The sequence below is a fragment of the Cibotium barometz genome, chromosome 39 (assembly GCF_041138505.1).
Source record: "Cibotium barometz isolate CiBa-2024 chromosome 39, ASM4113850v1, whole genome shotgun sequence".
NCBI lineage: Eukaryota > Viridiplantae > Streptophyta > Polypodiopsida > Cyatheales > Cibotiaceae > Cibotium > Cibotium barometz.
The window spans coordinates 508,803-536,435 of NC_141084.1; the positions used below are offsets into that span (position 1 = coordinate 508,803).

The 27,633-nt window shown below is 39.3% G+C and overlaps 2 protein-coding genes across 2 annotated transcripts; both read right to left on the bottom strand.

Moving 5' to 3' along the window:
- Window positions 1-489: 489 nt before the first annotated feature.
- On the bottom strand, window positions 490-1,177 carry LOC147615605 (uncharacterized). The gene is made up of 2 exons (XM_086778865.1): window positions 914-1,177; window positions 490-771 (listed from the first exon to the last, which is right to left on the bottom strand). Exons 1-2 carry the CDS (start codon window positions 1,175-1,177, stop codon window positions 490-492), a joined length of 546 nt encoding a protein of 181 aa, XP_086634991.1.
- A 5,367-nt stretch (window positions 1,178-6,544) lies between these two features.
- LOC147615606 (uncharacterized) lies at window positions 6,545-7,864 on the bottom strand. Its single transcript, XM_086777950.1, has 2 exons — window positions 7,103-7,864; window positions 6,545-6,986 (listed from the first exon to the last, which is right to left on the bottom strand). Exon 1 carries the CDS (start codon window positions 7,722-7,724, stop codon window positions 7,140-7,142), a length of 585 nt encoding a protein of 194 aa, XP_086634076.1. The 5' UTR covers window positions 7,725-7,864; the 3' UTR covers window positions 6,545-6,986; window positions 7,103-7,139.
- Between the last annotated feature and the right edge of the window lie 19,769 nt (window positions 7,865-27,633).

Sequence of the window (27,633 nt, forward strand, 5' to 3'; positions counted from 1 at the left end):
GCATTTCAAAAATGTTTCATACAGAGGGGGGAGGTACATGTTGCAGAAAATAGGAGATATGAAAGTTTTATGCATAAAAAAACCCAGGCAACCAACGAAGTATGGATAAATGTTTAAAACAAAAACAGTACGATGTATCATCATCGTGTATCTTGATTCCTTCGGCCTACTTAGTACTGTCCGACTGGTAACTATCAACAAAAACATGATAAGTAAAATGTCCAACTGGTAACTATCAACAAAAAATGAAAAGACCAACACAAAAACCATGGAGTGTAAAAAGAGTCAAAAGAGTGAAGTCTAGTGTCTAGACTAGAGGCAATAAATAGTAAAAAGCCTCAATAGTCAAGACTCATCATCATCATCATTAGAAATATCATCTCCCTCCTCTGATGATTGTGAATTTGTATCACAAGGAGATGATGCCTCAATATCAACCTCTAAAGCTCCACCACTCGTAAAAGCTCCATCCACCACTGATGATTGTGCTCATGTCACACGAGTTGGTGCTAACAACTCCTCATAAAGCATGGCATAGATGTCGCGCTCCTCTGCAAGAATGTCTAGAGTGTCCTTCACTTTCCCAATGTCGATCTTGTCAACATTCACCTGGCGCGGCTCGATGGGATTTCCTCGATGCTCAAGTAGACGGAGGTTGCAATGGCATAAGACCAAGCGTTCTAGCTGAGCAGTGGAAAATATGTTCCTCTTCTTTGTATGGAAGAGGGCCCATGTGCTCCAATTCCTCTCACAAGGACCAGAGCTACAATCCTATGAGAGAATCCGCAATGCAAGGTGTTTTTGTCATGAAGAGGACATAAAACTTTGTAAGTTACGAAGTAGTATTTAGAAACTTTAGATAGCCTACTTTGGGAATTTCGCTTCAGTTTTCACAAAGTAGTAAAGTACTTACCAGAGTAGGAGTGTGTCCCATATTTCTCCCACCAAGAGACTGGCTGAAGTTGTGTCTCTCGAAGTTCTGTAGTTTCTCTCCAAAAGTAAAAATCCCATTGTGAAACACTAGAAGATCGCCCTCAAGTTTCCTCAAGAGTGCAAGGTCACCTCCTATCCATCTCTCAATGTACTCTTGCCAACCCTCTTCCAACTCCTCATTCCACCAAAGGGGCTGTAATATATGGGCAACTGCATGGATTGGTCTATGTGAAACCAATCCCATCTATGGTTCCAAACCTCTCTAATGTCCTAGACCCTATCAAAGTCAATTATAAGTAGCAATGAGAACCACATGGCACCATGTACAAAATAAATTAAACAAAGCAAGCAGTAGAACTATACCTCACAATAGGTAGTGCAATGTTGTGGTCAAGTGCCTCTCCAATGCGGTCCATGAACTTGTATAAGAGTCCAAGGGTGCTACCCTCCATATCTATTATGTGGAGAACAATATAAATGGGTTGAGTTACCTTCACAAGTGCCTTGGCTTCATCCCACCAACTCTCTCACATGACTGTGCGCACAAAAGCCAATTCCTTGGGTTGCTCCCGATCCTCCCATGCCATCCACTCCCGTGACACAACTGTGCAGAGTAGTCCCAGCTAGGCTCTCAACCACAATAAACATGTAAGCAAAACTACTCTTTGAGGGCTTCTGCAGCTCCAAATCACTATGGGCATGATACATGGCAAGGACCTTTGGTCTCTTGGTGACAAACTTTATCAAGCTCCGAGATGTGTTGAAGATGTCAGAAATCCACCCCACCTTGGTGACATCCTCTATCAAGAGGTCCAAGATATGGGCTGCACATGGTGTCCACACAATCTGTGGGAACTCATCCTCCAACATTTTTCCCATAGACACACAATTTGATCCATTGTATGTGATCACTTGTACTACATTTTGGGGGCCAATCTCTAATAAAGCCTGACACAAATGTCCCCAAATGAAAGTGCCTATTACAACAGTCCCTGAAACCGAAGCATCAATGGCATGCAAGAACATTGTGCCCTTCCAAGAGGACACTAAGATGTTGTAGACATTCCTCTTGCTCATATCTGTCCAGCCATCACATAAAATTGTACAACTATAATTTTTCCAAGTTTCCTTGAGAGGCTCCATCTCTAATTGCACACTACTTTTCTCATTTTTTGAGTGTGTGGAGCATAAAGACTCATAAGAAGATGGGCCCTCCCACTCATACACAATGCAGCTAATAGCTCTCTAGTTATGTGGGGATTAACATAGTAAGCATAAAAACTAATCATGAAAAGTAACTCGTCATGTACTTTCTAGGTTATAACTTTTAGCTTGAGGAACTTTGTTTTAGATCATCTTACTTTAATATTATCTAAGTTTTATGTGTGTAATAGATTAGCTTATGCCTCATGATACTATTTTTCCTATAGAGAATATTGATTTACTTATCACACAATACAAGAGATACGCTTATAGAGAAGATTTTTGTAGATTTCCTTAATTTTGTTCCACTACTATGCACCATGAGATCTTATTTGGTACTTTGGCTAATCCGATGCTCTCAATATCTTTTTCTTAATTACAAGTTAACAACATGACTACAGGCTTGTAGCAGTTGTGCCACATTATAGCCGCATTTACTATCGTAATCCGTGACAACAAAAAAAAAAAAGGGGTAGAATGAAACTTTTCAAATTTTCCCCAAATTTTTTAAATTTTGTTAAGTACACATTTTTAAGAGCGAGAACACTTTAAGAAGATAAATCTCATAAAGATCTCATAGAAAGACATTACATTTAAAATCCAAAATACCAAAAATACAAAATGATATGTAGACAATATATACAAAAAGAGGAAGATTTCATACCTTTAATCATGTATTCTAAACAAAAAAACTATCTTAGAGTGCCGTATTCGTCTTCATCCTCAACTTAATCTTCATTGTCACATCATCATCATCCTATACAAAATAAAAAAGGAAAAAACTAAATAGAGAACTTTAGCATTGTTAGAAAAGTGAGAATATAAAATAATATTAAATTCACCTCAATAGAAGCTTGAACTATTACCATCTTTACAAGAAGCCATTGCCATGTTTTTGATTGTCATGCACCTTATGCATAGGTCTTAAAGAGACCTTATACATAAGGTACCCCATTATGCAAATACATTGAGATCTATACACAGGATACGTATGGTACTCTATGCATGTATAGGGCTCTGACCTTGTGTATGTGGCAATTTATGCATGCACGCATAGGGCTCTTACCTTATGCATAGACATCTCTTTAAGCTCTATGTATATTGTAGCACCCTTATTGCAAATGCATTGAGCAATGAATGGATACAAGTCTCTAAGTATGCATAGAGATCTCTATGAGCTCTATGCATGTATATAACTCTCCATGCATGGATAGAGCTCTCATGCATGCATAGGGCTCTCTATGAGCTCTATACATGTATGCCCTCTAAGAGAATAGAGCCCTTATGAAAATCCAATGAAAGCTATATCCATGCATAAGTACTCTATGCAAGCATAGAGCTCATAGAGAGCCCTATGGTTTGGGCAAAATAGGTAATTGACAAGGTTTTAAATCTACAAAGATTCCCTCCCACCAGAATGCGTGATAGCTCAAAATAGCTTAAAAACATACATTTCTTGAAAGAATGTCTAGAATTCCATGTGTACATTAAAAGACTACATGAACTTTGACACTTTTTTTAAGATTAAGAACATGTGTGATCTCTATAAATTTATAAGATTAACATAAAAACAACTTGACTTTCAAATGGCATAGAAGGAGTCCACATAACCTAAAGAATTATCAATCCCTTTTAAATAAAGTTTATTTTCTAAATTTCATGAATAAAAGAGACTTTTTTTGGAAAAAAATATTACCCACATTATACACAAGTATGCACATTATTTGATAAGTCATATAAAAGATTAGAATAGATAACATTATAAGTTCCATAATTTACAAAAAAAACCTACAAACATTTTTGAGTATATTTCTAGACTCAAATAGCAAATATAAAACAAAAGATGGTAGTGATGACGATGCTACTAATGCTAATGATATTGATGATGCTAAGGATGATACTGATGCCAATGCTACTACTAATGATGACTTAAATGATGTCCTAATCAGGGATTGATGATGTTCATGTTGGAGATCATCCATCGCATGAGCGTGCTCATGACACAAAAATCTAAACATCTAGAACATCTTTCTTAGCCTTTACTTCTTTGTTGGATTGGTCATTGTTTTCTTCTCCTTTTGAATACCAAGGAGCATCATAGTATGTTTTTCATTTTCTAGTAGTGATGCTATTTCCCTAGGCTCATTAGAGAGGGGAAGCATAGGTTCTTTTTTTTGCTGACTGGAACTTCTCATTAGCAGCAATAGAGACCGCTCTCACTTAAGTAGGACTAGTATTGAATAGATATTAAAATGGTACATGGGGTTTATGTCAAATTTCATTCAAATGAGCCTCATAATTGGCTATGAGAGCTATGATAAGGATCTTATGATCAAGATTAAAATTTAACAAATTCTCATTAAGATGTCCTAATTTTTAGTCTATTTCAAGTTTGCATAAGGGTGCTACCTTATGCATGCATGGAGAGCTCAATATATTTGCATTTTGGCTCTACCTTTCTACCTTTTGCATAGATCTCAAAGAGAGATCTATGTATAAGGTAAGAGCCGAGCCCTTATGTAGAGATCTCAAATTTCCATGAGAGCTCTCATCAATGTGTTAAGAAAAACTACTCCCATAGCACCCAGGTGTTTGGCATCAAAAGTGTGTGTGTGTGTGTATGTGTGTGTGTGTGTCTTTTTAAATTATTATTTAGGGCTATCTATGTAAGCCTAAAAGCTCAAATAGACTAGGTCCTATTAGCTCAAATAGACTACAAACTAAGATATCTTAATGAGAATTTGTTGATTTTAATCTTGATCAAAAGATCTTTATCACAGCTCTGATCATAGCCAATCATGGGACTCGTTTGAAGGAAATTTAACATAAACACCATGTACCATTTTAATATTTATTCAATACCAGTCCTATTTATTGTGCCAATGTCAATTGCGCTCATTCAAGCTTGTGTCTCTTTGGGCAAATTTCAGCAAGACACCTTAGCCTAGCATATGAGAGCTCTATACATGCATGGTGAGCCCTACACATGGATAGAGTGTTCTATGCATGCATAGAGAGCCCTGCATATGCAAAATTTGCCAAGACACCTTATCCTAGCATATGCGAGCCCTATACATGCATAGACTCCTCTATACAAGCTTGTTTCTCTTCGGGCAAAATTTGGCAAGACACCTTAGCCTAGCATATAAGCACTCTATACATGCATAGAGAGCCCTATACATGCATCGAGAGCCGTGCACATGCTGAGGGATATCTATATTGAGCTCTATACATCCATAGCATGCACAATGTTCTCTAAGCATGTATAGAGAACCATGTGCATAAGGCTCATAGAGAACCCTATGCATGCATAGAGTGCTCTCTATGAGCTCTATGCATGTGTAGAGAACTCTGTACGCATGCATAGGGCTCTCTATGATCTCTATGCATCCATAGGGATCTCTATAAGCACTATCCATACATATTGTACTCTATGCATGGATATAGCTATCTACATTTTTGTAAGGGCTCTATCTTATGCATAGACTTCTCTTTGAAGAGTATGCAAATAAGACAATGCAAATAATGTTTTCTTTTGGTCTTCACAATGCTGACTGTCCATTCTTTTACAAGCTATGAACACAATACTTTTATTTCAATGCCAAACACCCGGGTGCTATGGGAGTAGTTTTTCTTCACACATTGATGAGAGCTCTCATGCAAATTTGATTTCTCTATGCATTCGCATAAGAGCTCTTACCCTATACATAGAGCTTTCTTTGAGATCTGTGCAAAAGGTAGAAAGGTAGAGCGAAAATGCAAATATACAGAGCTCTATATGCATGCATAAGATAGCACCCTTATGCAAACCTGAAATAGACTAAAAATTAAGACATCTTAATGAGAATTTGTTAATTTTAATCTTGATCATAAGATCCTTATCATAGCTGTCATAGCCAATCATGAGGCTCATTTGAAGGAAATTTGACACAAATCCCATGTACCATTTTAATATTTATTTAATACTAGTCCTACTTATTGCCAATGTCAATTGCGCTGATTCAAGCTCGTTTCTATATTTCGGGCAAAATTTGGCAAGACACCTTAGCTTCTTTAATGTTGTGGGTTTCAAAGAGAATGATGTTCACACCACTTGTGATCATTACGAGGACACGGATAAAAACCACAATAGTAGACAATCAATAATAGCATAAAGTTCATACCTGTGATGGCAATGTCTTTGTGCTTGGTTATGTTGATGGTATATTAAAATCCACCTTGCTTAAATTCCACCAACAATTCTGCATCAACAGAGTTGTGAACATAAGTCGCATTAGATAATATCAGCTACGATGAAGCTAATGATAGTACAAACAATTAACATTTATCACAAGTATGCATACCTATATGCCGAGTAGCTTGCTTCACCAACTGCTAGAAAAGTCAAGGCTGCTCTGCAAAGGTTCATCACCAACTGCTAAAAAAGTCAAGCTGCTCTGCAAAGGTTCTTATAGCCGTTAAGAAATCACTAAGCACATCATCAGTACTTTAATTCTCTCGATTCATATGCTAACATTTGTGGAAAGGCGCTTTCATAGAGGGACGTACGCGCATACGTGAGTACACGGATGAGAAAGAGAGAGAGTGAGAGAGTATGTGAGCGAGAGAGAGAGAGAGATCCCATGGCCCTATTCTAGAATCCAGAAATAAGTTACAAACATTGCTGCACTTAACGTCCACTATGCAGATAACTACTCCAAATCAAACCCAAAAGCGTTTTAAATTTTCGTTTAAAAAATGCAATGCAATCAGGGTAATACAATTAGGCTGGAAACGCGGGTTGCAAAGTTTGACATTGTCTTGTTTATATGTTCATGGAAGAAAAGGGGAACATTCGTGGCGTTGGTGCCCTGCAATATGACAAACAGGGAAATTCTCCAGTCGGTTAGTTCAAACGAAAGCTTATGTATTCCGCAGAAGATATGTCCTTTTTTGTTTTGTGGAAGTCCAGTCAGTTAATACGAACCTTGTAATCACGAACGGGTACAGGTCGCATTGTATGTTCAGGCGAAGTGCCAAAGAAGATCTACGTCCCATGCTACATTTAAGTGTTGATCTTCCTCGCCTGCGCATGGTAGTGGAGGAAGCAGAGGGGGCGCCAAAAGCATTATCGGGGACACGTCTGAGATGTCGTTTGGCATATCAAGTATTAGGTCCTCCACCCCCACCTGGTTGTAAGTGCTGTGACTGAATGTCTCCGCAGCCAGTAGGCGAAGAGAGCTGTTGAGGTTCTGATTCTTGCAGCTAATTTCAGTGAGCTCCTCCTCATTAGCTGAAGAAAGTACGTCCGCCGTAGTGGTAGACTGGCTTCTCTTGCAGCAAGACGAGCTGCTTGGTGCTGGATCGGCCTTTCTCTTCCGAGTATGCCTGAGTTCCTTTCCGGCCTGGGGAGAAGAAGTAGAATGTAGAGAGGGTGAGAGAACTTTGGAGACGTCTCCAGCGGCGGCAGCTGCAGCAGCAGCTGCTTGGATGCTTTTGGGCGAAAGGTCTGCGGGAGGAGGGAACCTGGAGACAGAATCAGAGAAATTGAGGAGAGCTGCCTCGCCCTTGAGGCTGAGAGCAGCAACGTCGTACGCCCTTGCGGCCATTTCTGGTGTTGGAAAAGATCCTAGCCAGATGCGGGTTTTCTTCTTGGGCTCGCGGATCTCAGAGACCCACTTGCCCCAGCTCCGCTGCCGAACTCCTCGGAAGGCACCTTGAGACTTCACATGCTCCCGCTCGCTTGATTCCATGTTGCCCTCTAGTTCCCACGACGCTTTCGTCCAGGTTAGGTTGGGGGCCGTATCCGGTTTATGATTTTGGATGATCTTCTTCGATTCAGTGCATGTGGTACTGCCCGCCGATTTACGGCCACTGTAATCGGGAAGACGCTCAGAGGCTACAGCAGCAGCTAATTGTAAGAGCGTGAGAGGTTGGAGTTACACAAGGCATTTCCTTATGCCCTAACGCGCAAACAGGCATTTTGAGCTGTCACGTCACGTCTCCTCACTCACTGCGCCTGTTATTCTCACGAGGTGACTTGTCGGTGGCCCACCACAACCCCAGGATTCATGTCTCTTGCGTCTGCGCTTGAGTCCAGACTCCAAGCTCACTGCACACGGCCCCTCGCGCGCATGAGTGATATCTCTCCGCGAGCATCCAAAAACTTACCCATGTCTCTCAGAAGCCACAGTGATAAACTAGTCAAATCAAATGAGGTCCCTTAACGTTGCTGCGTTTTGGCTAGCTGGGGGGGGGCGGGGGGAGGCGATGGGTTTCGCCGCGGCGCCCTCGTAGCGCGCCTTTCTTCGCTTGGGCGCTCAAGCATCATGAGTGTTGACGGCTGGGCACTGTGCTGGAAGAATGTCCTAAGCTTCTCGTGGGCGCGACTTCACGGAGGGAAGGTGATTACGGCTTTGGGTTCAAGGTCAGTGCATGACGCCGTCCCCAGTGTAGCTCTGCAATGATTCCAATTTGCCAGCACTATTTAAAAAATCTTGCAAATTGCCTCTTGGTTAAAGATTGCAAACGTCACACGTCGGTGGATTGAATAGACCGTATTACGTAACTGTAAGGATTTTGAAAATTTCGTTCCGTGGGTGCATGCAAAGGTTCTCATAAGCGTCGTCTACATTTGGTACTGCCCTACAAGTTCACATAGTGAGAACATGGACAAGTACTCACGGAAGTACTTATTCACGAAAAAAAAGAAAGCAAACAACACTAGGATTAGGGTTAGGGTTTGGCTTCTTGCAAAGTTTATCGCTCTACTTGTCTTCTTCAACGTCTTGTCAGTGAGGGGGGCCTTGTCACTCTAGACAAAAGGCCACATTGTCCAATGGATGATACGTCTCTCCAAGCTGATGCAGTGCTTGGCCTCGCACGCGGCGAGTTCCTAGCATGCGAGTTGTCACTTTAGCCCCTTTGGACGTACCGCGGGACTCCAATGGGAGTCTCGTGGCCCAACACGTGCCGCCCCCTTCCTTGTTCGAGAGTGAAAACCCTAACTTTTCAAGTTTGGTCCTACATACTTTCCTCTATCCTACAAGATGGGCACATCGGTCCCTAGAACATGGAGGATTCACGCCGCTCCCTTTCTCCCACCCCCCTTCATCACTCGCAAGAACCTTCCCCAACGATGAAATAGAAACCACTTCTCCCCCCTACCTCATAGATTTAACAGACCCGACCTAGCATACCAAGGAGATAGAATCTGAAGATGATGTAGAGATGTGTAGTGATAGAGAGAGAGAGAGAGAGAGAGAGAGAGAGAGAGAGAGAGAGAAAGAAATGCACTCATAATAGAGTACCACATGCACTTAAGCGAGTACCGCCATAGGCATGGAAGCTTGAAGCTCCAAGAAAGTACGATTTGATTAGTAAAACGATTAGTTGGTCCTCATTACAATTTGTTCACTTATATACTTGCCCCCCTTTTCACACTTTATTAATGTTGGGCCTCCACACTTGCCCAGCCATATCCATGCCCATGGGCTTTCCTTATGTCTAAACCATGCCTAAATCTCTAACTCAAGCCCAAGACCAAGCCCCCTTCATTACAAACCATCCCCACCCAAACATTTCATCCTCGAAACCATGTATGGAGCAATATATGGGCTGTTGGAAATCTTCTTGACTTCCCTCATGAATGCGGAAGTACATTCGTTGTTGCAATCCCCAAAAGGTATCCCATGGCAAGAGAACTCCACATAGAGCTATCCACTTATTTTGTGTACATATGGACTGCTCCCTATGATGTCCATAAGCCCACTAAGTCTTGTTGAGCTTTGATTGATTAGTGATGAAGTACACTAATGGCCATGGTTGTCTATACAGTAAATTTACAAAAATGACACCCTTCATACCATCATCCCAATCCATGCCTATAGCTGTCCAAAAACACCATACAGTTGTACCCACTTTATCCACTATGATCCATAATTGTTTGTAAGAGCTCCGGATGGTCTTTCATGAAGCCTTTGAACTGCCAAGAAGCTTCTTCATTAGGTAAGCCTCTCCACTTCACAAGGTACTCAACAATAGACCTATTACGAAGGTGTCTTTCCCTCATTCCAATCACCTTCTCTGCCACATATTGAATCATTCCCTTTTCATCCATATGTGGTAGCTCATCAACCACTTCCAATTGAGGTCCCACATACTTCTTCAAATGTGACACATGAAACACATTGTGGATCCTCATGGTAGAGGGTAACAACAATTGGTAGGCAGCCTCACTATTCTTCTTAACACTTGGTAAGGTCCATAAAAGCGATGAGCAAGCTTTGTATTGGTGTTTCCCTTTAATGAAGCATACCTTGACTTAGGGATTCTCAAGAATACATAATCCTCTTCTTTGAAAACCACATCCTTCCTTGACTCATCGGCATATTGCTTCATTTGATTTTGTGCATTAGCTATGTTATCCTTGCACCTTTGCAATATTGCACACATTTTCTCAATCTCCTCTTTGGCTTGAGGATTCACCTTTTCCTCATTGAATGTAGTAGAGGATATATGCACCTTATACCTATACATGGCTTCAAATGGAGACATGCCAATACTCATATGATAGGTGTTGTTGTGAGACAAAATTCAGCTAGGTGCAGCCATCTATCCCGTGAAGCTTGGGTGTCATAAACAATAGTGTCTCAAATATATTTTGAGCCACTTGTTCACCCTCTCGTTTTGGCCATCTTTTTGTGGATGATAGGCCGTACTTGGGGTGAGTGTATTCCCCATGGAATCAAAGACACTCTTTCAAAAATGGCTCATGAACTTGACATCCCTATCGCTTACCACTTGCTTACGTATTCCATGCAACCTAAACACATGCTCCATGTGTAATGTCGGCCCCATGAACTAGGAAGTCTAATTGTACATAGAGCTAGATACACTACAACAAAAAGAGGGGTTAGCGGTGGTTATAGCATAGCTTTTACAAAAGGATATGAAAAAGTGTTGGGACGTAAGCGCCGCTATAAGTGCCTTTATTTTTTCGCCACTATAAACGCAGCCGCTCCTCTATACTCTGCCTCTATACTCGACAAGGCAACTATGGGTTGCTACTCCCCAATGAAAACATAAATCCATAGGTAGATCTCCTATCTGAGATGCTACATGCCAAATCTGCATCTGTGTACCCATATAGATGGTACACCTACTGCATAAAACAATGCATAATCAACAATGGCCCTCAAATACCAAATTGTGCATCGCATACTATCAAGATGTGGTTTGTGTGGAACGTGCATAATCTGGCTCTCTAAGCCAATACTGTAACTCAAATCTGCCCTGCTGATCGCTCGTGACATAGATCAGACTCCCCACAATCTTCCTGTACATAGTGGGATCCTCCAACACATAACTTGCATCCGCACTAAGCTTGCCATTTTGATCTAATGGCACCAAGATTGGCTTACAATCAGCCATCGCATACTTGGACAACATGTTTAATATATATTGTCTCTGTGTGACAGCCAAATACCCTCAGTTGTGCGAATGACCTCAATTCCCTACAGATCTCCCAAAAAGTAACACAGATCTCCCAAATCTTTCATCTCAAACTTCCTTTTGAGAAGACTTTTCACATGCTCAATCTCATCCAAGTTGTCACCCCCAACAATAAGATCATCTGCATATATGGTGATGATCATAATACCCTTATCACTCTTGTACACATACAAAGAGTGATCTGCATCTTCCATATGAAAACCAATAGTGACAAGATACTCAACAATCTTGTCATGCCATGCTCATGGAGCTTGCTTCAGCCCATACAAGGCCTTACGAAGCTTATATATATACTTTGGGTGATCTATATCCTCAAAACTAGGTGGCTGATCCATGTACACTTCTTCTTGCAAGTCGCCATGCAAGAACACATTTTTTACATCCATCTAATGTAAAAATTAGCCTTTAGTTATAGCCACCACAATTGCAACTCTCACAGTTGCCATCTTTGCAACTGAAAAAAATGTCTCCTCATAATCAATCCCATGCGTCTATGCATATCCTTTGGCTACCAATCTAGCCTTGTACCTCCTTATGCTGCCATCACTATTATGTTTCACCTTATACACCCACTTACAGCTTTCTTACCTTCAAGTAATGGCACCAAATCCCAAGTCTCATTTCCATACAATGCATCCATCTCCTCATCCACATCTTTCTCCTAGCACACATATCTAATAGCCTCATCAAAACATGTGGGTTCTATAGCCTGCACAACTTTTGCCATATAAGCATAGTGATGTGCCACATAACCATCATAAGTGAACCTCTGCACATGGTTTTTGACTCTTCCAGATCTTCGTAGCTTTACATTCATGGCTTCCATAGCCTTCTTCACACCAGGTGTCTTCACTGCTCGAATCCCAAGCTCCTCATCATCAAGGCTCATCTCTCAGCCACTAGATTCTCCATCAACAAGAGAATGCCCTATAGAAACATCAGGCATACCAAGGGGATCAACCACTTTCTCTTTGCCTTTATGTGATGTAGCAACAACTACATTTTCAGGAGGGTATTATGACATAACCTGCCACTCCATGGTCTATCAAAAGAACCACTGGACGAGGACTCTCCTGGTTCACTCAATGACTATGATTGCTGACTTGCATTCTCTGCAACCACATTTTCACTTACATTAGCCCCAATAACATCTTTTTCAGTAGCATACCAGCTACTCATCTTATCAAATACTACATCCCTGCTTACTGTCAATTTACGTGTAATAGGATTATAACATCTATATCGCTTTTACTCAAGGGAATACCCAATAAACATACTTTTTCTGCTTTTGGATCTAGCTTAGTATGCAACTCATCTGGCACATGCACATATGCAATACATCCAAAAACTTTCAAGTGAGAAAAATCAAGTTTCTTTCCAGTAAACTTCTCCTCTAGCATTACATCATGTATGGCTACAGTAGGAGTCCTGTTCATAACATAGCCTTAGCCCAATAGCTATGTGGCATATTCTTCTTTACCATCAATGCTCATGCTATCTCTGTAATGTACTTGTTTTTTCGCTCAGCAACTCCATTTCGCTATGGAGTGTATCTACATCTGTAAATTATCTCTGAATGCCATTCTTTTGCAAGAATTCAAAGAACTCATTGGAGAAGTATTCTCCCCCTCTAGCTGACCTTAGGCACTTCACACGATTTCATATCTGTTTTCCAGCCATCACTCTGAAATTTTGAAAATGAGTGAACACTTCACTCTTCTCCTTTATGAAATATACCCACACTTTCCTCATGTGGTCATCAATGAATGTTACATAGTACTTGCATCCACCCATAGACATAGTCTTCGCAGGACCCCATAAATCGGAATGCACAACATCTAGTACATTCCTGGTCACATTTCTATCATGTGGAAATTCATGTTTTTTTTGCTTCACAAACTTTTTGCATACCTTCAACTTTAAACTTAGGTAGCCCTATCACAATTTCTTTAGTCTGCATAGACTTCATTCTTTGCACATTTACATGCCCAATTCTCTTATGCCAACTGTTGATATCTTCAACAACTCCTGAACCATTTGCAAACATAGTAGCACTTACTTCAGGCATATTTACATTCAATGTAAACATTATGCCCACTCTATTGCCTTTTGCAACCAACCTGCACTTATCTTTAAAGTCTTCTACATAACAACCCATCATGGTTAAACCAGACCTACAAACCCTGCTCAATCATCTGGCCACTAGAAAGTTCCATATTCTTTGTAATGTTCGGAATAACATGAAGTACATCTACAAGGTACTTAACCTTACCATCCTACATAGACAATGGTACATCTCCAATATGGGCAATCGAATGAGCAGTGTCATCCCCTGTTTTAACAAAACCTGGTCTTTCAAGACTCTTCATTTCCTTGAACCACTCACCATGACTTGTCATGTGGTTTGAAGCACCTGAATCAACATACCATACATCATCCTTACATGCTACTATATCATTTCCAGACACATCATTTATTACATGTTGCATAACAAACAACCTCTCATTATCCTCATTATTTTTGCTAGAGGATGCATAGTTATTTTGCTACACTTTTCCATTTTGCATGTCACTGTGCTTTTTATAGCAATCTACTTGCACATGTCCAAGCTTACCATAGTAAAAACACCCTCGTGTATCATTATGTTGCCTTTGCCAATTACCACGACCTCTTTGACTCCCCTTGCCTCTAAACTGGCCTCTTCCACCTGTGTGTTGTTGTTATGAATCCTGGGATTATTGCTACTGCTAACCATAATTCTGATTACCTATTTGGCCACGTTGGCTACATCCATGACCTCTACCTTATCCTGTACCTACACTTGTGTAGAAGGCCTGCTGCTCTGAACTATTTTTGTTTTGTGTGAAGACTGTTGATCTTTACCCAAGTTTTTCTCTTCAATGATCAACATTGACACCAAATCTGTGAAGTTGGGAATGTTCTCCCGAGTCTGAATAGACGTCCTGAATGCCTTGTATTGTGGCTTGAGACCACGTAGACACCTCCACCTTATCATCGTCATCAACAAAAACACCAATTAATGCAAGGGATTCCATAATTCCCTTGCTCTTCAAGGCATAATCATTCATAGACATATTTTTCTTCTCCATAGTATAAATCTCATTCTTCAACTCAATCTTTTGTGCCTTGGTGTTGGTTTAATACAGCTTCACCAAGGTGTCCCATGCCTCCTTAGGTGACTTGGCATCCTGTATATGCCCAATCATGGTATCCTGTATACTAATAGAAAGCCAATACATGACTTTCCTTGCTCCTTGATTCCAATCCTTGAATTCTTTGACATCTGTAGTAGTTGGATTAATCTCTAATATCTCTACTGCCTCCTCATGTTCACCTTCAATGTAGTCCCAGTAACCTTTTTCCATTAGGAAATTTGTCAATGTAAACCTCCAAGCATGGAAGTTGTTCTTGTCAAGATTCTCTGCAACAATCTAGTTTATTCCTTCATTTGATATCTTTTTTGCAGCACAAATTTACCAAAAAGAGCACTCTTGTTTGACCTGCACAAACTAATGTATTCTCGTAGACCGGTACTATACTGCACCCAAACTGTCACAAACAGTGACCTCAATTTGTATACATACACCCAATGGGAACTTTGAGACCTCTTTGCAGTACTACACATAGTGTCTGCACAACCAATCGCCCTTCCTACAGTTCCAAAAACAGAGTTCTATACGGAGAATCGAAACTTACCCATAGTTCCCCCATGAACGCCTGCGAACTGAAAATCAGAGATCCAGATGCACCTGAAACGTGTTTTTGGCCCAAAAATTTATATCCAACGGACGAAATAGTTTCCTTGTAGCTTTTCTCCCACGAAGAAAGCTCCTCAATTGGAGTTCATTTGCCGGTGCCTCTCAAAGAGCTCTCGACAAGGGTGTAGTAGCCAACATAAACCGCTTCCTGTGCTTCTCGTGCTTTTCGCTCAGCGCTTAGCATGATCCAAGATCTGATACCATGAAAAGATGCAAGGGAGGAGAGAGCTTGAGCTCTTGCAAGCCCACACACACTCACACAAACCCTAGAAGAGAACACACAAGGTGAGAGAACCTGAAATTCTTCTTCTTCTTCACACAACAAAAGAGGTCTACAAAGAAGATCAAGTGACTAACATACATAATAGAGTATATACAAGCGGTCCATAATGTGAACACGCTAAGAGGAGTGGGTAGATGCAGACTAGTCGATGTAGTCGAGTTGTAGAATCTCTGGGTGAAGATATGTCGGTGACAGCTACAAAGCCGCCAATGATGTAAATGTCGAACGGTCATGCAGGCGCCTCGTGAGTGTCAGCTCATGTTTAGCTTGATATCTCAATAGTATCAATGCTAAAGGGAAGATCAACAAAAGGAATTTTTTTATTGGTCAAGGATATGAGCTGCAAATGAACTAATTGCACTCTTTCAAGTTTTCCTTGAGGCCTTCATCAAATGTAATAAGTGGCTATCCAAAGCGGTTTCCACAATGCATAAATTTTTTCCCTAAGGATGTGGCTATGCTAGTAGTGGATTTTTCCATAAACTATACATTCTAAGAGAAAAACAAAATATAATCAATGCATTGGAGATCCGGCCAGGTTACCATTTTTGTGCCTTTAACATATGCTTGTGTTTCCGACGAGGTTCAAAATAGCGTCCACTTCTATATCTTAGATGATAGGCAATATGACATGCTTTTTGTATAGCATTGTTTTATGCTACACCATGGTTGGTTGAAAGAAAAAGGAATACCACTACGACATTGGGTTTGGTCCAATGGAGTAGCATCATAGTTCAAAGCCACAGTACCATTCTACTTTGTGGCTAGGTATAAAGGTCTTACAAGACTTGAAATGTCTTGGAAATTCTTCAATTTTGAGCATGGCAAGGGTGAACATGATGGGAAGGGGATGTGCAAAAAAAAGCTTTGGCGACACAGGAACAATTGAAGTTAGATGGAGAGAAATTGAAATGTGCATCTGATATGGTGTATTTTCTACATCTCAACTTGACAAATGGTAGATAAACCAGCGAATACAAGAAAAAAAGAAACATTAAAAGAGTGGTCTAGGAGATTAAGGTAGGGGATTTACAAAGAACATACATGTGGGATTAGAAGAAGATTGAAAGGTCACATTGCACATGCACGTGTGCACAGCAATAAGAAACACAAACCTTAGAGTAAGAAGCTTGCCATGTTATTGTAGTGCTTGTATGTAGGGACAATGGAGAAGGTGTAAAATAGGAAATACAATGGAAATTCGGAATACTACTATTTTTCCATCACAACGCGTGACGTATGTTGATGGTGATGATGATATGTGCTCAGATCCAACATTTGAAGGACACCATGACACACTAAGTGATGAGGGATAATTTTGATGTGAATGTGAAAGAGGATAATGATGAGGGGGTGGACTTCTATGTTGCGTAGTGTACTCAAGAAAAGCAACATGTCAAAAGTTTGACAAAGGAAGGGTGGGGTAATTTGATCTATGTGAATTCATTCATGGCGAGGGGATTGTTCTACAAAGAGACTAATGATGGCCACCTTTATTTCCTTCTACTAGAGAGTAATCTATAGGTTATGTTGTACTCGCATCTAGTCTTGTCTATCAAGTTCAAAATGGATCTTGTGCACTCCATGAAGAAATTGTATTCTATGTTAGCTGACATGCATGAGGCAATGTACAATAGCATGCCTTTGGAAATGTGATGCATGTACATGTGCTGAATGAGATAGGGTGTTAAGAGGGTAGCTACGATATGTGTCATTTGTAGAAGCTTCTGATTTCATGGTAGATGTTAAATGGGGTTATTAGGGTATGGTGTTAATATTGCAACCTACCATACACCAAAACCTCTTGCAAGATTGGCACCATACCCCAAAAACCATGTTCAGCATCTACTATGAAATCATAAGCTTCTACAAATGCAAGTAGCCTAAACGGAAATGGCACATGCCCAACTTGATTGTTGGGGTATGATGCCAATATTATACGTTACGAGATTCAAGTCAAGGTGTTCATGGTAGTCCAAGCCCTTGGAATAATGTGCAACTTAGTAATAACACTTTGACTTGAATCTCGTAATGGCAGAAGCTGATGAGCAACATACCCGAACAATCCAGTTGGGCATGTGCCATTGCAGCTTGGGCTTGGACACATGGTGAAAATGGCTCGAGTGATGAGAACAACTAGATATCTAGCATGCATTGTACAATAGCATGCCATTCATTCTTTTCAAAACATGTGTTCTACAAACTATACTTAGTGTGATTCACTCGTACATAGTGTTCTTGGATTAATATAAAATTTGCACTTTGTCCTTATAAAAGGCATACTGTACTTTATAGTTAGAAAACCAAGTGCACTTCAAGACTGCTTAAAATGATTCACAAAATCAAATTCCTATATTCCAATAATATATAGTATACAATTGAGTAGACCTAGAACTAGCCATACAATGACTCCCAGTGGCCAGTCGAGAGTCCGAGAGAAAAAATGACATTGACTTTAATGAGAAGCCTCGAGAGGTGTAGGTGGAGCGGGTGGGGGTGCAACAAGTGGAACTAGAGGTAGAGGAAAAGGTGGAGGTGGAGGTGCAAGTGGAGGTCACGCGATGTTGTCTATTAATTTTGCAATAATCTCAGCCCGAAAGATAGAAACATTGCAGTGTACATTGTCAAAAATGGACAAAGTAAGAAAACGTAAATAACATGTGGCAACCATGAAGAACATTTGCTTAACAGGCACTATCTACGTAAACTATTTATCCATATAAGAAAAAATTGAATACAAATTTAGTCACAATTTCTTATTAATTTCTACACACCCCATCATTTGGAAGGTCAAAAATCATATCAGTATGATCTTGGCATTTAGGGAAACCCTCCATCCACAAGTGTGGCCATCAGGTTATAGAGCAACTTTTGTCCTAATGTCGCTAAAATCATCTTGGTTAATTGCTTCCCAGGAACTTGTAATTTTAAGTACACTCTTGCAATAGAGATCCTTTAGAATACCTAATGGGAAACCAAAAGGATGAGAATAATCACCATGCAACAAAATCACTTTACTGTCTGGACACAGCCATGGATACTCACAGTTGAATTTGCCAAGTAGCATTTTCTATCCAGACGATAAAAAAGGGCTAGGCTCCAATGGGAACTGCAAGAAGTGATAAAAGGTTAGGTAGTCATTGAATTTGTGATGGAGTGATGAAAAAAGTACTAATTTAGCACTTACTCTCCATGGTATTCGAAAACAACAACTCACATGTGCTCAAAATCTGGATATTGAAACCATACTAGTATGTCCAGATACAACAAGTTGTTAGAATGATGGTGGCCCAAAATTAGAGGATCTAGCACCCACACACGCTCTTGTCTTAAAACTTGAATGTTAGTGACAATCAAGCTGCACAAATAAATGTACGACATTAGGCCAAGCAACGTGGGCCAACTAGCATCAAATTGGTAAATTGTATAAACATAATATAATACTTACTTCAAAAAAAATAAAAGGACAACATCATTGACCTCCTTCAAGTCATTCTTGAAAATATTTATTTTGTGCACGTGAAATTGGACTAGGCCCTGTTTCCTCTGATCATCAATCTGACCATGAAGTTGGGCCCTAGATACTCCAATTCCTCTATGTTTTCTCGTGTTATCTCCCTATTGGACTTCATATTTAGCTCCCATTGTCGTGCCTCCTCTACTATCTCTGCCTCTACTTGCTGTTGTCTCCTCAAAATTTTCTCCTCTCTTTCCTAAGGTGATCTCTTAGCATTCATCCGGTCATCAGCCTTGTGTGCCGATCCTGAGTGACCTCTTCTACTTTTACCTCATCCCTAGTCCTTGAGAGTAGAGGAATCTCCAAAATCTTCCTCATCCTTCTATCGGACATGGCCCGAGGTGGCAAGATCTAGTCGTATCTGAAGCGGAACTGGCAGAAGGAGTTCATATCTCTGTCATCATAGTGACTCTATAAGCATGAATAACAAAGACGTAGTTGTCTTGAAAGAAATTGATGAGGAAGTCTTATGCCACAGCTAGCAAGCGAGATAGGTCCAATTCTTGTCAGCATACTCCAAGGCTGTGAGACTCATATATCTCTGACAAGCCTCTGGAAAGGCACCTTTGTAATCGCCATCTACATGCACTTTCGTACTTTGTGCAACTCCCTGAGCACGCAACTGTGCTGCTCATCCCTTCTTCTTCTGGATGACCCTTGTAGTTTTGAAGGCTTTGACGACACCTTTACCGCCAGCTCTGGATTTGAGTTTCGGTTAGCTCTTCTTGCCATCTTCTTTGTGCGTGCCATCTGGACACAGATAGCCTAGTAGGTAAACATGGAAAGCAAACATGATATTGTTCTATGTGGGGTTTCACCACAATGCAAGAGAGGTCCCTCCAAGTGGCGTACGGAGTCCCTCTCGCATTGTGGTGAAACAAATGGAACAACTTGGGATGTTTTAGCATAACGTGAGAAGGCCCCCCTAAAGGGCATGCGGAGTTCCTCTCGCATTACGGTGAAACAATCGGACTGGCGTGACAAATTCCACCAGAACATGAGGGGTTCCCCTCAAAGGGGTTATGGAGTCTCTTTTGCATTGTGGTGAAACAAACGGACTAGCTTGACAATCCAACTTGATAAGTTTCACCACAACACGAGATTGGCCGATGTGTGAAGCGCGGAGTGTTTCAACAAAATAGTTAGTGAAATTGAACATAATAAAACTTAACAACAGAGGCCATCGAGCCCCAAATAGTTGTAACCTATATGTACTCATCGATGTCTTGAAAGCTTGCTTGACGATAATGAACCACTGATTATCGGTGGTTGGAGAATGAGAGTGAAAATAGGGAGCGATAGTGAAAGAGAGTGACAAGGAGTATTTCCTTTTCAAGATGGTGCACACGTGTCTAGCACTCAGATGTCTTCATGGTCTAGACATGGCTAAATGTAGTGTTGGTGCTACTTGTACGATCAATACATTTAATTCACACATGGCATAGCACATGCCATGTGTGCTACTTGTACGATCAATACATTTAATGTACAGATGGCTAAATGTAGCGTTGGTGCTACTTGTATGATCAATACATTTAATGCATTTGTTTTGAGCTTTCCAGCTAGTGCTACTAGAAATAGACCCTCATTCTAGTGTTTTTTCTTTCTAAAACTTTCCACTGCTTTCCTTGATTTCTTACACATTTTCATACATATCCTTTGATACTCTCGCCTTCCCTACAGAATTGAGCTAATTGCTACTATGTTATATGGATTTTGTTTTCTCTTCAGGCATCCCAATCCTATTTTGTTGATTCCACTTCATGCTCTTTTTTTGGAGATGCCCTTTATCACATGGTGTGTTTATTACCTCCTGAGCAAAAACAATCTGAGTCATTGGCATAACAATAAAATGTGTAGATGCTTCTCCTCTTCTTTGCTTGTATGAGAATCCATGTGCAAATGCAAGAGAAATCTCACTATTTTTTGGTGCAGGACTGGTAAACTGTACAGTGTAGTTGAATGATATACTTCTGTGGCAAAGCCATACAAAACTTTATGCTCTCTTTCCCATTAGGGAAAATTTGGACTCAAATTGGGCCCTTTAAGGATTTGTACACATTCTCTCTCTGTAAAAATGGGCTCATGGTGAAATTTTTGTAAATCAACTCAAAAGTGAATTGAGTTTGGACATTTGGAATCTACTCCTCAAGCCCTTTCCAACAATGATATATAGCATAATGGGCAATTTCACATATTCAAGAAGTCAAGAAATTTGGTGATGATTTGGCACGTAACTTCCAATGATATATAGCATGATGGGGAATTTTTCATATTCAAGAAGTCCCCAAATTTAGTGATAATTTGGCATGTAATGTGTCGCATCATCATTGAATTTGGAGACTTCTTGAATATGCAAAATTACCATCATGCTATATATCATTGTAAAGGTCTCAATGAGTAGATTCCAAATGTCTAGAATCCACTCACTTCTTAGTTGATTTGTAAAAAAATCACATGAGCCCATTTTTGTAGTGACAGAATGTATACAAATCTTTAAAGAATCCAATTTGAGTCCAAAATTTCCCTAGTGCTGTCTTTATCTCTATAAAGCATGTAAGCTAGAGTGCATCATGGACCTCTTTGGCTATCAAATTGCATGGATTAATCCACTCTAAGATTAGTATGTGAACCCTATTAAAACCCTCCTTTGTCATGCAAAAAATTGTTTACCTGGGAATGTTAACCACAAGAACCCTAAATTGTTTACCTAGGAATGTTAACCATCGAAAATTGTTTCACGAGGACCATTAACCACAGGGCTTTCTTCAAATGATCTATTTTGAGTCTAACCTTATTTAGTTCTTTCTCTTGTTCCTTGATTTGTATCTCCTAGTATTTATTCTTATTCTCTAGATTTTGCACTTGTTTTATTAAATCTTCAATATTCGATTGAAGATGCAAATTAATGTGTATATATTTTGCATGAAAGCCCTGCCATAGACTGTTAGACATTTACAATATCCAAGAAGCCCATTTTTCCTATCACCAATGTGACATACTAAACTAGTCAGATCAGTGAATGGTGAGTTATCCAAGGTTAATGGGTCACGTGGATAGAGCGCACTATCAACCCATAAGTCTACATGTTTCTTTTCCTATGTCCTAGTAAAGAAGTATACTTCTACACGAATATGAAAATCTATCTTTCATTTTCTTGTGTTAGTAATATCTTCTAAAGGAGGCATGGTTTAGACTAAGGTCAACAATGAAAGAAGGATTTGAGTAAGATGAAAGGATGATTAAAAGAAAATGAGATAGTTATTGTTGAAAATGACCTTCAAAAGGTACTTCTGAGAGTAACATGTGATTAAGGGACTCTTTTTATATTAAAAATGTTCAATTTTAAAAATTTCAAAAAAACCCTAATTTTAGGATCCCTTATACCCCCATTTTTCATATTTGGGAAAGAGAGAGGTGTGGGACCACATATAAATGCATGAGATGTGCTGGAAAAGGTATGGGGCTTGAAGAGGTAGTTATTGATTGAAAGCGACCGTGAAAAGGTACTTTTGGAGGTTACATATGATTGAGGGACCCCTTTCTGATTAAAAAATATTAAAATTTAAAATTATCAAAAAAACCCTAATTTTAGGGTCTCTTTTATCAACATCTTTCAAATTTGGAAAAGAGAGAATGTGGGACCACATAAAAAAGGCAAGTGGTCTACGGAATCTCACACATAAAAAATTCAAAAATGAGAATGGACTCTAGAATATAGTGGTAACATTTCAAAACTGAGAATGGACTCTATCAAGTTCAAAATGGATCTTGTGGACTCCATGAAGAAGTTGTATTCTATGTTAACTAACATGTATGAGGCAGTGTACAATAGCATGCCTTTGGAAATGTGATGCATGTACATGTGCTAAATGAGATGTGGTGTTAAGAGGGTAGATATGTGCCATTTGTAGAAGCTTCTGATTTAATGATAGATGTTCAATGCGGTTATTAGGGTATGTGTTAATCTTGCAACCTACCAGACACCAAAACCTATTGCAAGATTGACACCATACCCCAAAAACCTTGTTCAGCATTTGCCATGAAATCATAAGCTTCTACAAATGCAAGCAGCCTAAACTAAAATGGCACATGCCCAACTTGATTGTTGGGGTATGATGCCAATCTTATACATTATGAGCTTCAAGTCAAGGTGTTCATGGTAATCCAATCCCTTGGAATAATGTGCAACTTAGTGTAATAACACCTTGACTTGAAACTTGTTAATGGCACAAGTTTAACAGCATACCCGAACAATTCGGTTGGGCATGTGCCATTTCAACTTGGGCTTGGACACACGCTAAAAATGGCCCGAGTGATGAACAACTAGATATCTAGAGTAAATTGTACAATAGCATGCCATTCATTCTTTTCAAAACATGTGTTCTACCAACTATACTTAGTGCTTAATTCACTCGTACTACATAGTGTTCTTGGATTAATATAAAATTAGCAATTTGTCCTTATAAAAAGCATACTGTACTTTGTGTTTAGAAAACCAAGTGCACTTCAAGACTGCTTAAAATGATTCACAAAATCAATCTTCTATATTCCAATAATATATAGTATACAATTGAGCAGACCTAGAACTAGCCATATAAAGATGACTCCCGGCGGTGGCCAGTCGATAGTTTGAGAGAGAAAATGACATCGACTTTAATGAGAATCCTCGAGAGGTGCAAGTGGAGAAAGTGGGGGTGCAACAAGTGGAACTAGAGGTGAAGGCAAAGGTGGAGGTGGAGGTGCAAGTGGAGGTCACGTGATGTTATCTATTAATTTTTCAATAATCTTAGCCCGAAAGATAGAAACATCACAGTGTACATCGTCAAAAATGGGCAATGTAAAAAAACTTAAAATTACATGTGCCAACCATGAAGAACATTTATCCATGTAAGAAAAAATTGAATACAAATTTAGTCACAATTTCCTATTAATTTCTACACACCTCATCATTTGGAAGGTCAAAAATCATATTAGCATGATCTTGGCATTTAAACCCTGCATCCACAAGTGTGGCCATCAAGTTACAGGCACTATCTACGTAAGCTATTTATCCATATAACAGGAACTATCTACGCAAGCTATTCATCCATATAACAGGCACTATCTACGTAAGCTATTTATCCATATAAGAAAAACTTGAATACAATTTTAGTCACAAATTCCTATTACTTTCTACACACCCCATCATTTGGAAGGTCAAAAATCATATCGGTATGATCTTGACATTTAGGGAAACCCTTCAATATCCACAAGTGTGGCCATCAAGTTACAAAGCAACTTTTGTCCTAATACATCTAAGGTTGTTAAAATCATCTTGGTTAATTGCTTCCCAGGAACTTGTAATTTTAAGTACACTCTTGCAATAGAGATCCTTTAGAATACCTAATGGGAAACCAAAAGGATGAGAATATTAACCATGCAACAAAATCACTTTATTGTCTGGACACAGCCAAGCTGAATTTGCCAAGTAGCATTTTCTATCCAGAAGATAAAAAAGAGCTAGGCTCCAATGGGAATGCAAGAAGTGATAAAAGGTTAGGTAGTCATTCAACTTGTGATGGAGTGATGAAAAAAGTACTAATTTAGCACTTACTCTCCATGGTATTCGAAAACAACAACTCACATGTGCTCAAAATCTGGATATTGAAACCATACTAGTATGTCCACATACAACAAGCTGTTAGAATGATGGTGGCCCAAAATTAGAGGGTCTAGCACCCACACACGCTCTTATGTCAAAACTTGAATGTTAGTGACAATCAAGCTACACAGATAAATGTACAACATTAGGCCAGGCAACGTGGGCTAACTAGCATCAAATTCGTAAATTGTGTAAACATAATATAATACTTACTTCAAAACAAATAAAAGGACAGCATCATTGACCTCTCTCAAGTCATTCTTGAAAATATTTATTTCATCCACGTGAAATGGAAGGCTAGGCCCTGTTTCCTCTGATCATCAACCTGACCATGAAGTTGGGCCCTAGATACTCCACTTTCTCTATGTTTTCTCGTGTTATCTCCCTATTGGCCTCAGATTTCCTTTTTGAGATGGTGCACACGTGGCTGGCACTTGGATTTTTTTATAGTGTAGACATGGCTGAATGTAGTGTTGGTGCTACTTGTACGATCAATACATTTAATTCACACATGGCATAGCACATGCCATGTGTGATACTTGTACGATCAATACATTTAATGTACACATGGCTAAATGTAGTGTTGGTGCTACTTGTATGATCAATACATTTAATGCATTTCTTTTGAGCTTTCCACTACTGCTCTTAGAAATAGACCCTCATTTTGGTGGTATTTCTTTCTAGAACTTTCCACTGCTTTCCTTGATGTATTGCACTTTTTCATACATATCATTTGATACTCTTGCCTTCCTTGGAGCATTCAGCTAATTGCTACTATGTTATTTGGATTTTGTTTTGCAAGAATCAACAATGAAGACCATGTTTGCATCCCCATGGTGCACGATCATGAAGCCTCTCTTATAATAGCACAATTATCCTCTTCAGGCATCCCAATCCTATTTTGTTGATTCCACCTCATGCTCTTGTTTTGGAGATGCCCTTTATCACATGGTGTGTTTGCTACCTCAGCAAAAACAATCCGAGACATTAGCATCACAATAGAATGTGTAGATGCTTCTCTTCTGCTTGTATGAGAATCCATGTGCAAATGCAAGACAAATCTCACTATTGTTTGGTGCAAAGTGGTAAACTTTATAGTGTAGTTGAATCACGTCGATATACTAAGACCGTATTAGGTAAAGTGGGAAAAATCCCATTCCCACATTGAAAATTTTAATGCATTTAATCTAGAATCTACCTTTTTCAACCTATAAAAATTTTAAAAATGGTTTGCTTTATCAAGTGATGCTAGATCGAACCTAGCTTGATCTTAGAAATAGAAAGGTTTCAAGTTTTTTTAGATCCACCACTTGTATATTTTACAATTGAAGAGGATTTTTAGATCCACCACTTGGCCATTCTACAGTCCATAAGAACCCAAGATCAGATTCTACCATTTGGTCAACCTAGACCCCCAATTAAAAACAATGGTACAAGAGATTGTATATTGAGAGTCCCCTTAGAGTAGGATGCACTCTTCAATTTAAGACTTCATTGTAATGAACAAGACTAAATGAACAAGAATTTTAAAAATTGACATGGTGAAGGTATCCTTATATACACAACCACTACAAATTAACATTATTAAGGATAGAAAGAGTCTCCTTGGAGTAGGATGCACTTGTCAAAATTACGATTATAAATTTTCATTTTGATGAAGCTTATTCTACTAAAGAAATAATAAAACTTTTTCATTAACAACCAAAGGATAAAAGGATAAAAGGAGTCCCCTTAAAGTAGGATGCACTTTGTGGATGCATAAGAGGAGTCTCCTTAGACTAGGATGCACTCCATCTATGAATTTATTTATTGTGTTAAAAATTGTTCAATGCATTGCAAAGATACACAATTGAATAGTCTGCTCCCAAAGTTGGCCAAATTACAAAGACCCTCTATATTTTGTTATAATAGAGACCATTTACATTCAATTATAAAAGGGAGTAACAAAATGTGCTAGTATCATGGGGGTGTAATTTTGATTTTAAGGGGTTCTAGCTCCACCACAAGGTAGAGCTAGAATTTTGAGCTAGCTCTACCATGTGGAGCTACAACACATTGAGGAGGATTTAAAATTTTTAGATCCACCACTTGGCCATTCTACAGTCCATAAGAAACCAAGATATAACATTTGATTGATCTAGACCCCCAATTACAAACATTGATACAAGAGATTGTATATTGAGAGTCCCCTTAGAGTAGGATGCGCTCTCCAATTTTAAAGCTTCATTGTAATTAACAAGACAAAATGAACAAGATTTTATAAATTGAGGTGGTGAAGGTATACTTATATATACAATCGCTACGCTGTTAACATTATTAAAGATAGAAAGAGTCTCCTGGAGTAGGATGCACTTTGTCAAAATTACGATTAAAAGATTTCATTTTGATGAAGCTTATTCTACTAAAGAGTCCCCTTAAAGTAGTATGATGCACTTTCTCAATAGATAAAAGGAGTCTCCTTAGAGTAGGATGGACTCCATCTACGACTCCATTATAATAAAACATTGTAAATGAAAATGAATTTATTTTTTTGTGTTAAAATATGTTCAATGCCTTGCAAAAGGCACACAATTGAATAGCACGCTCCCGTAGATGACCAGATTACAAAGACCCTTTATATTTTATTATAATAGAGACCATTTACAAAGACCATTTACATTCAATTACAAAAGGGAGTAACAAAATGTGCTAGTGTCATGGAGGTGTATTGGTTGAATGAGGTATTGAGCTTCTTTTTAAGCATGTTCATTTTGTGTACTCACAAGATCACACACTTAGATTA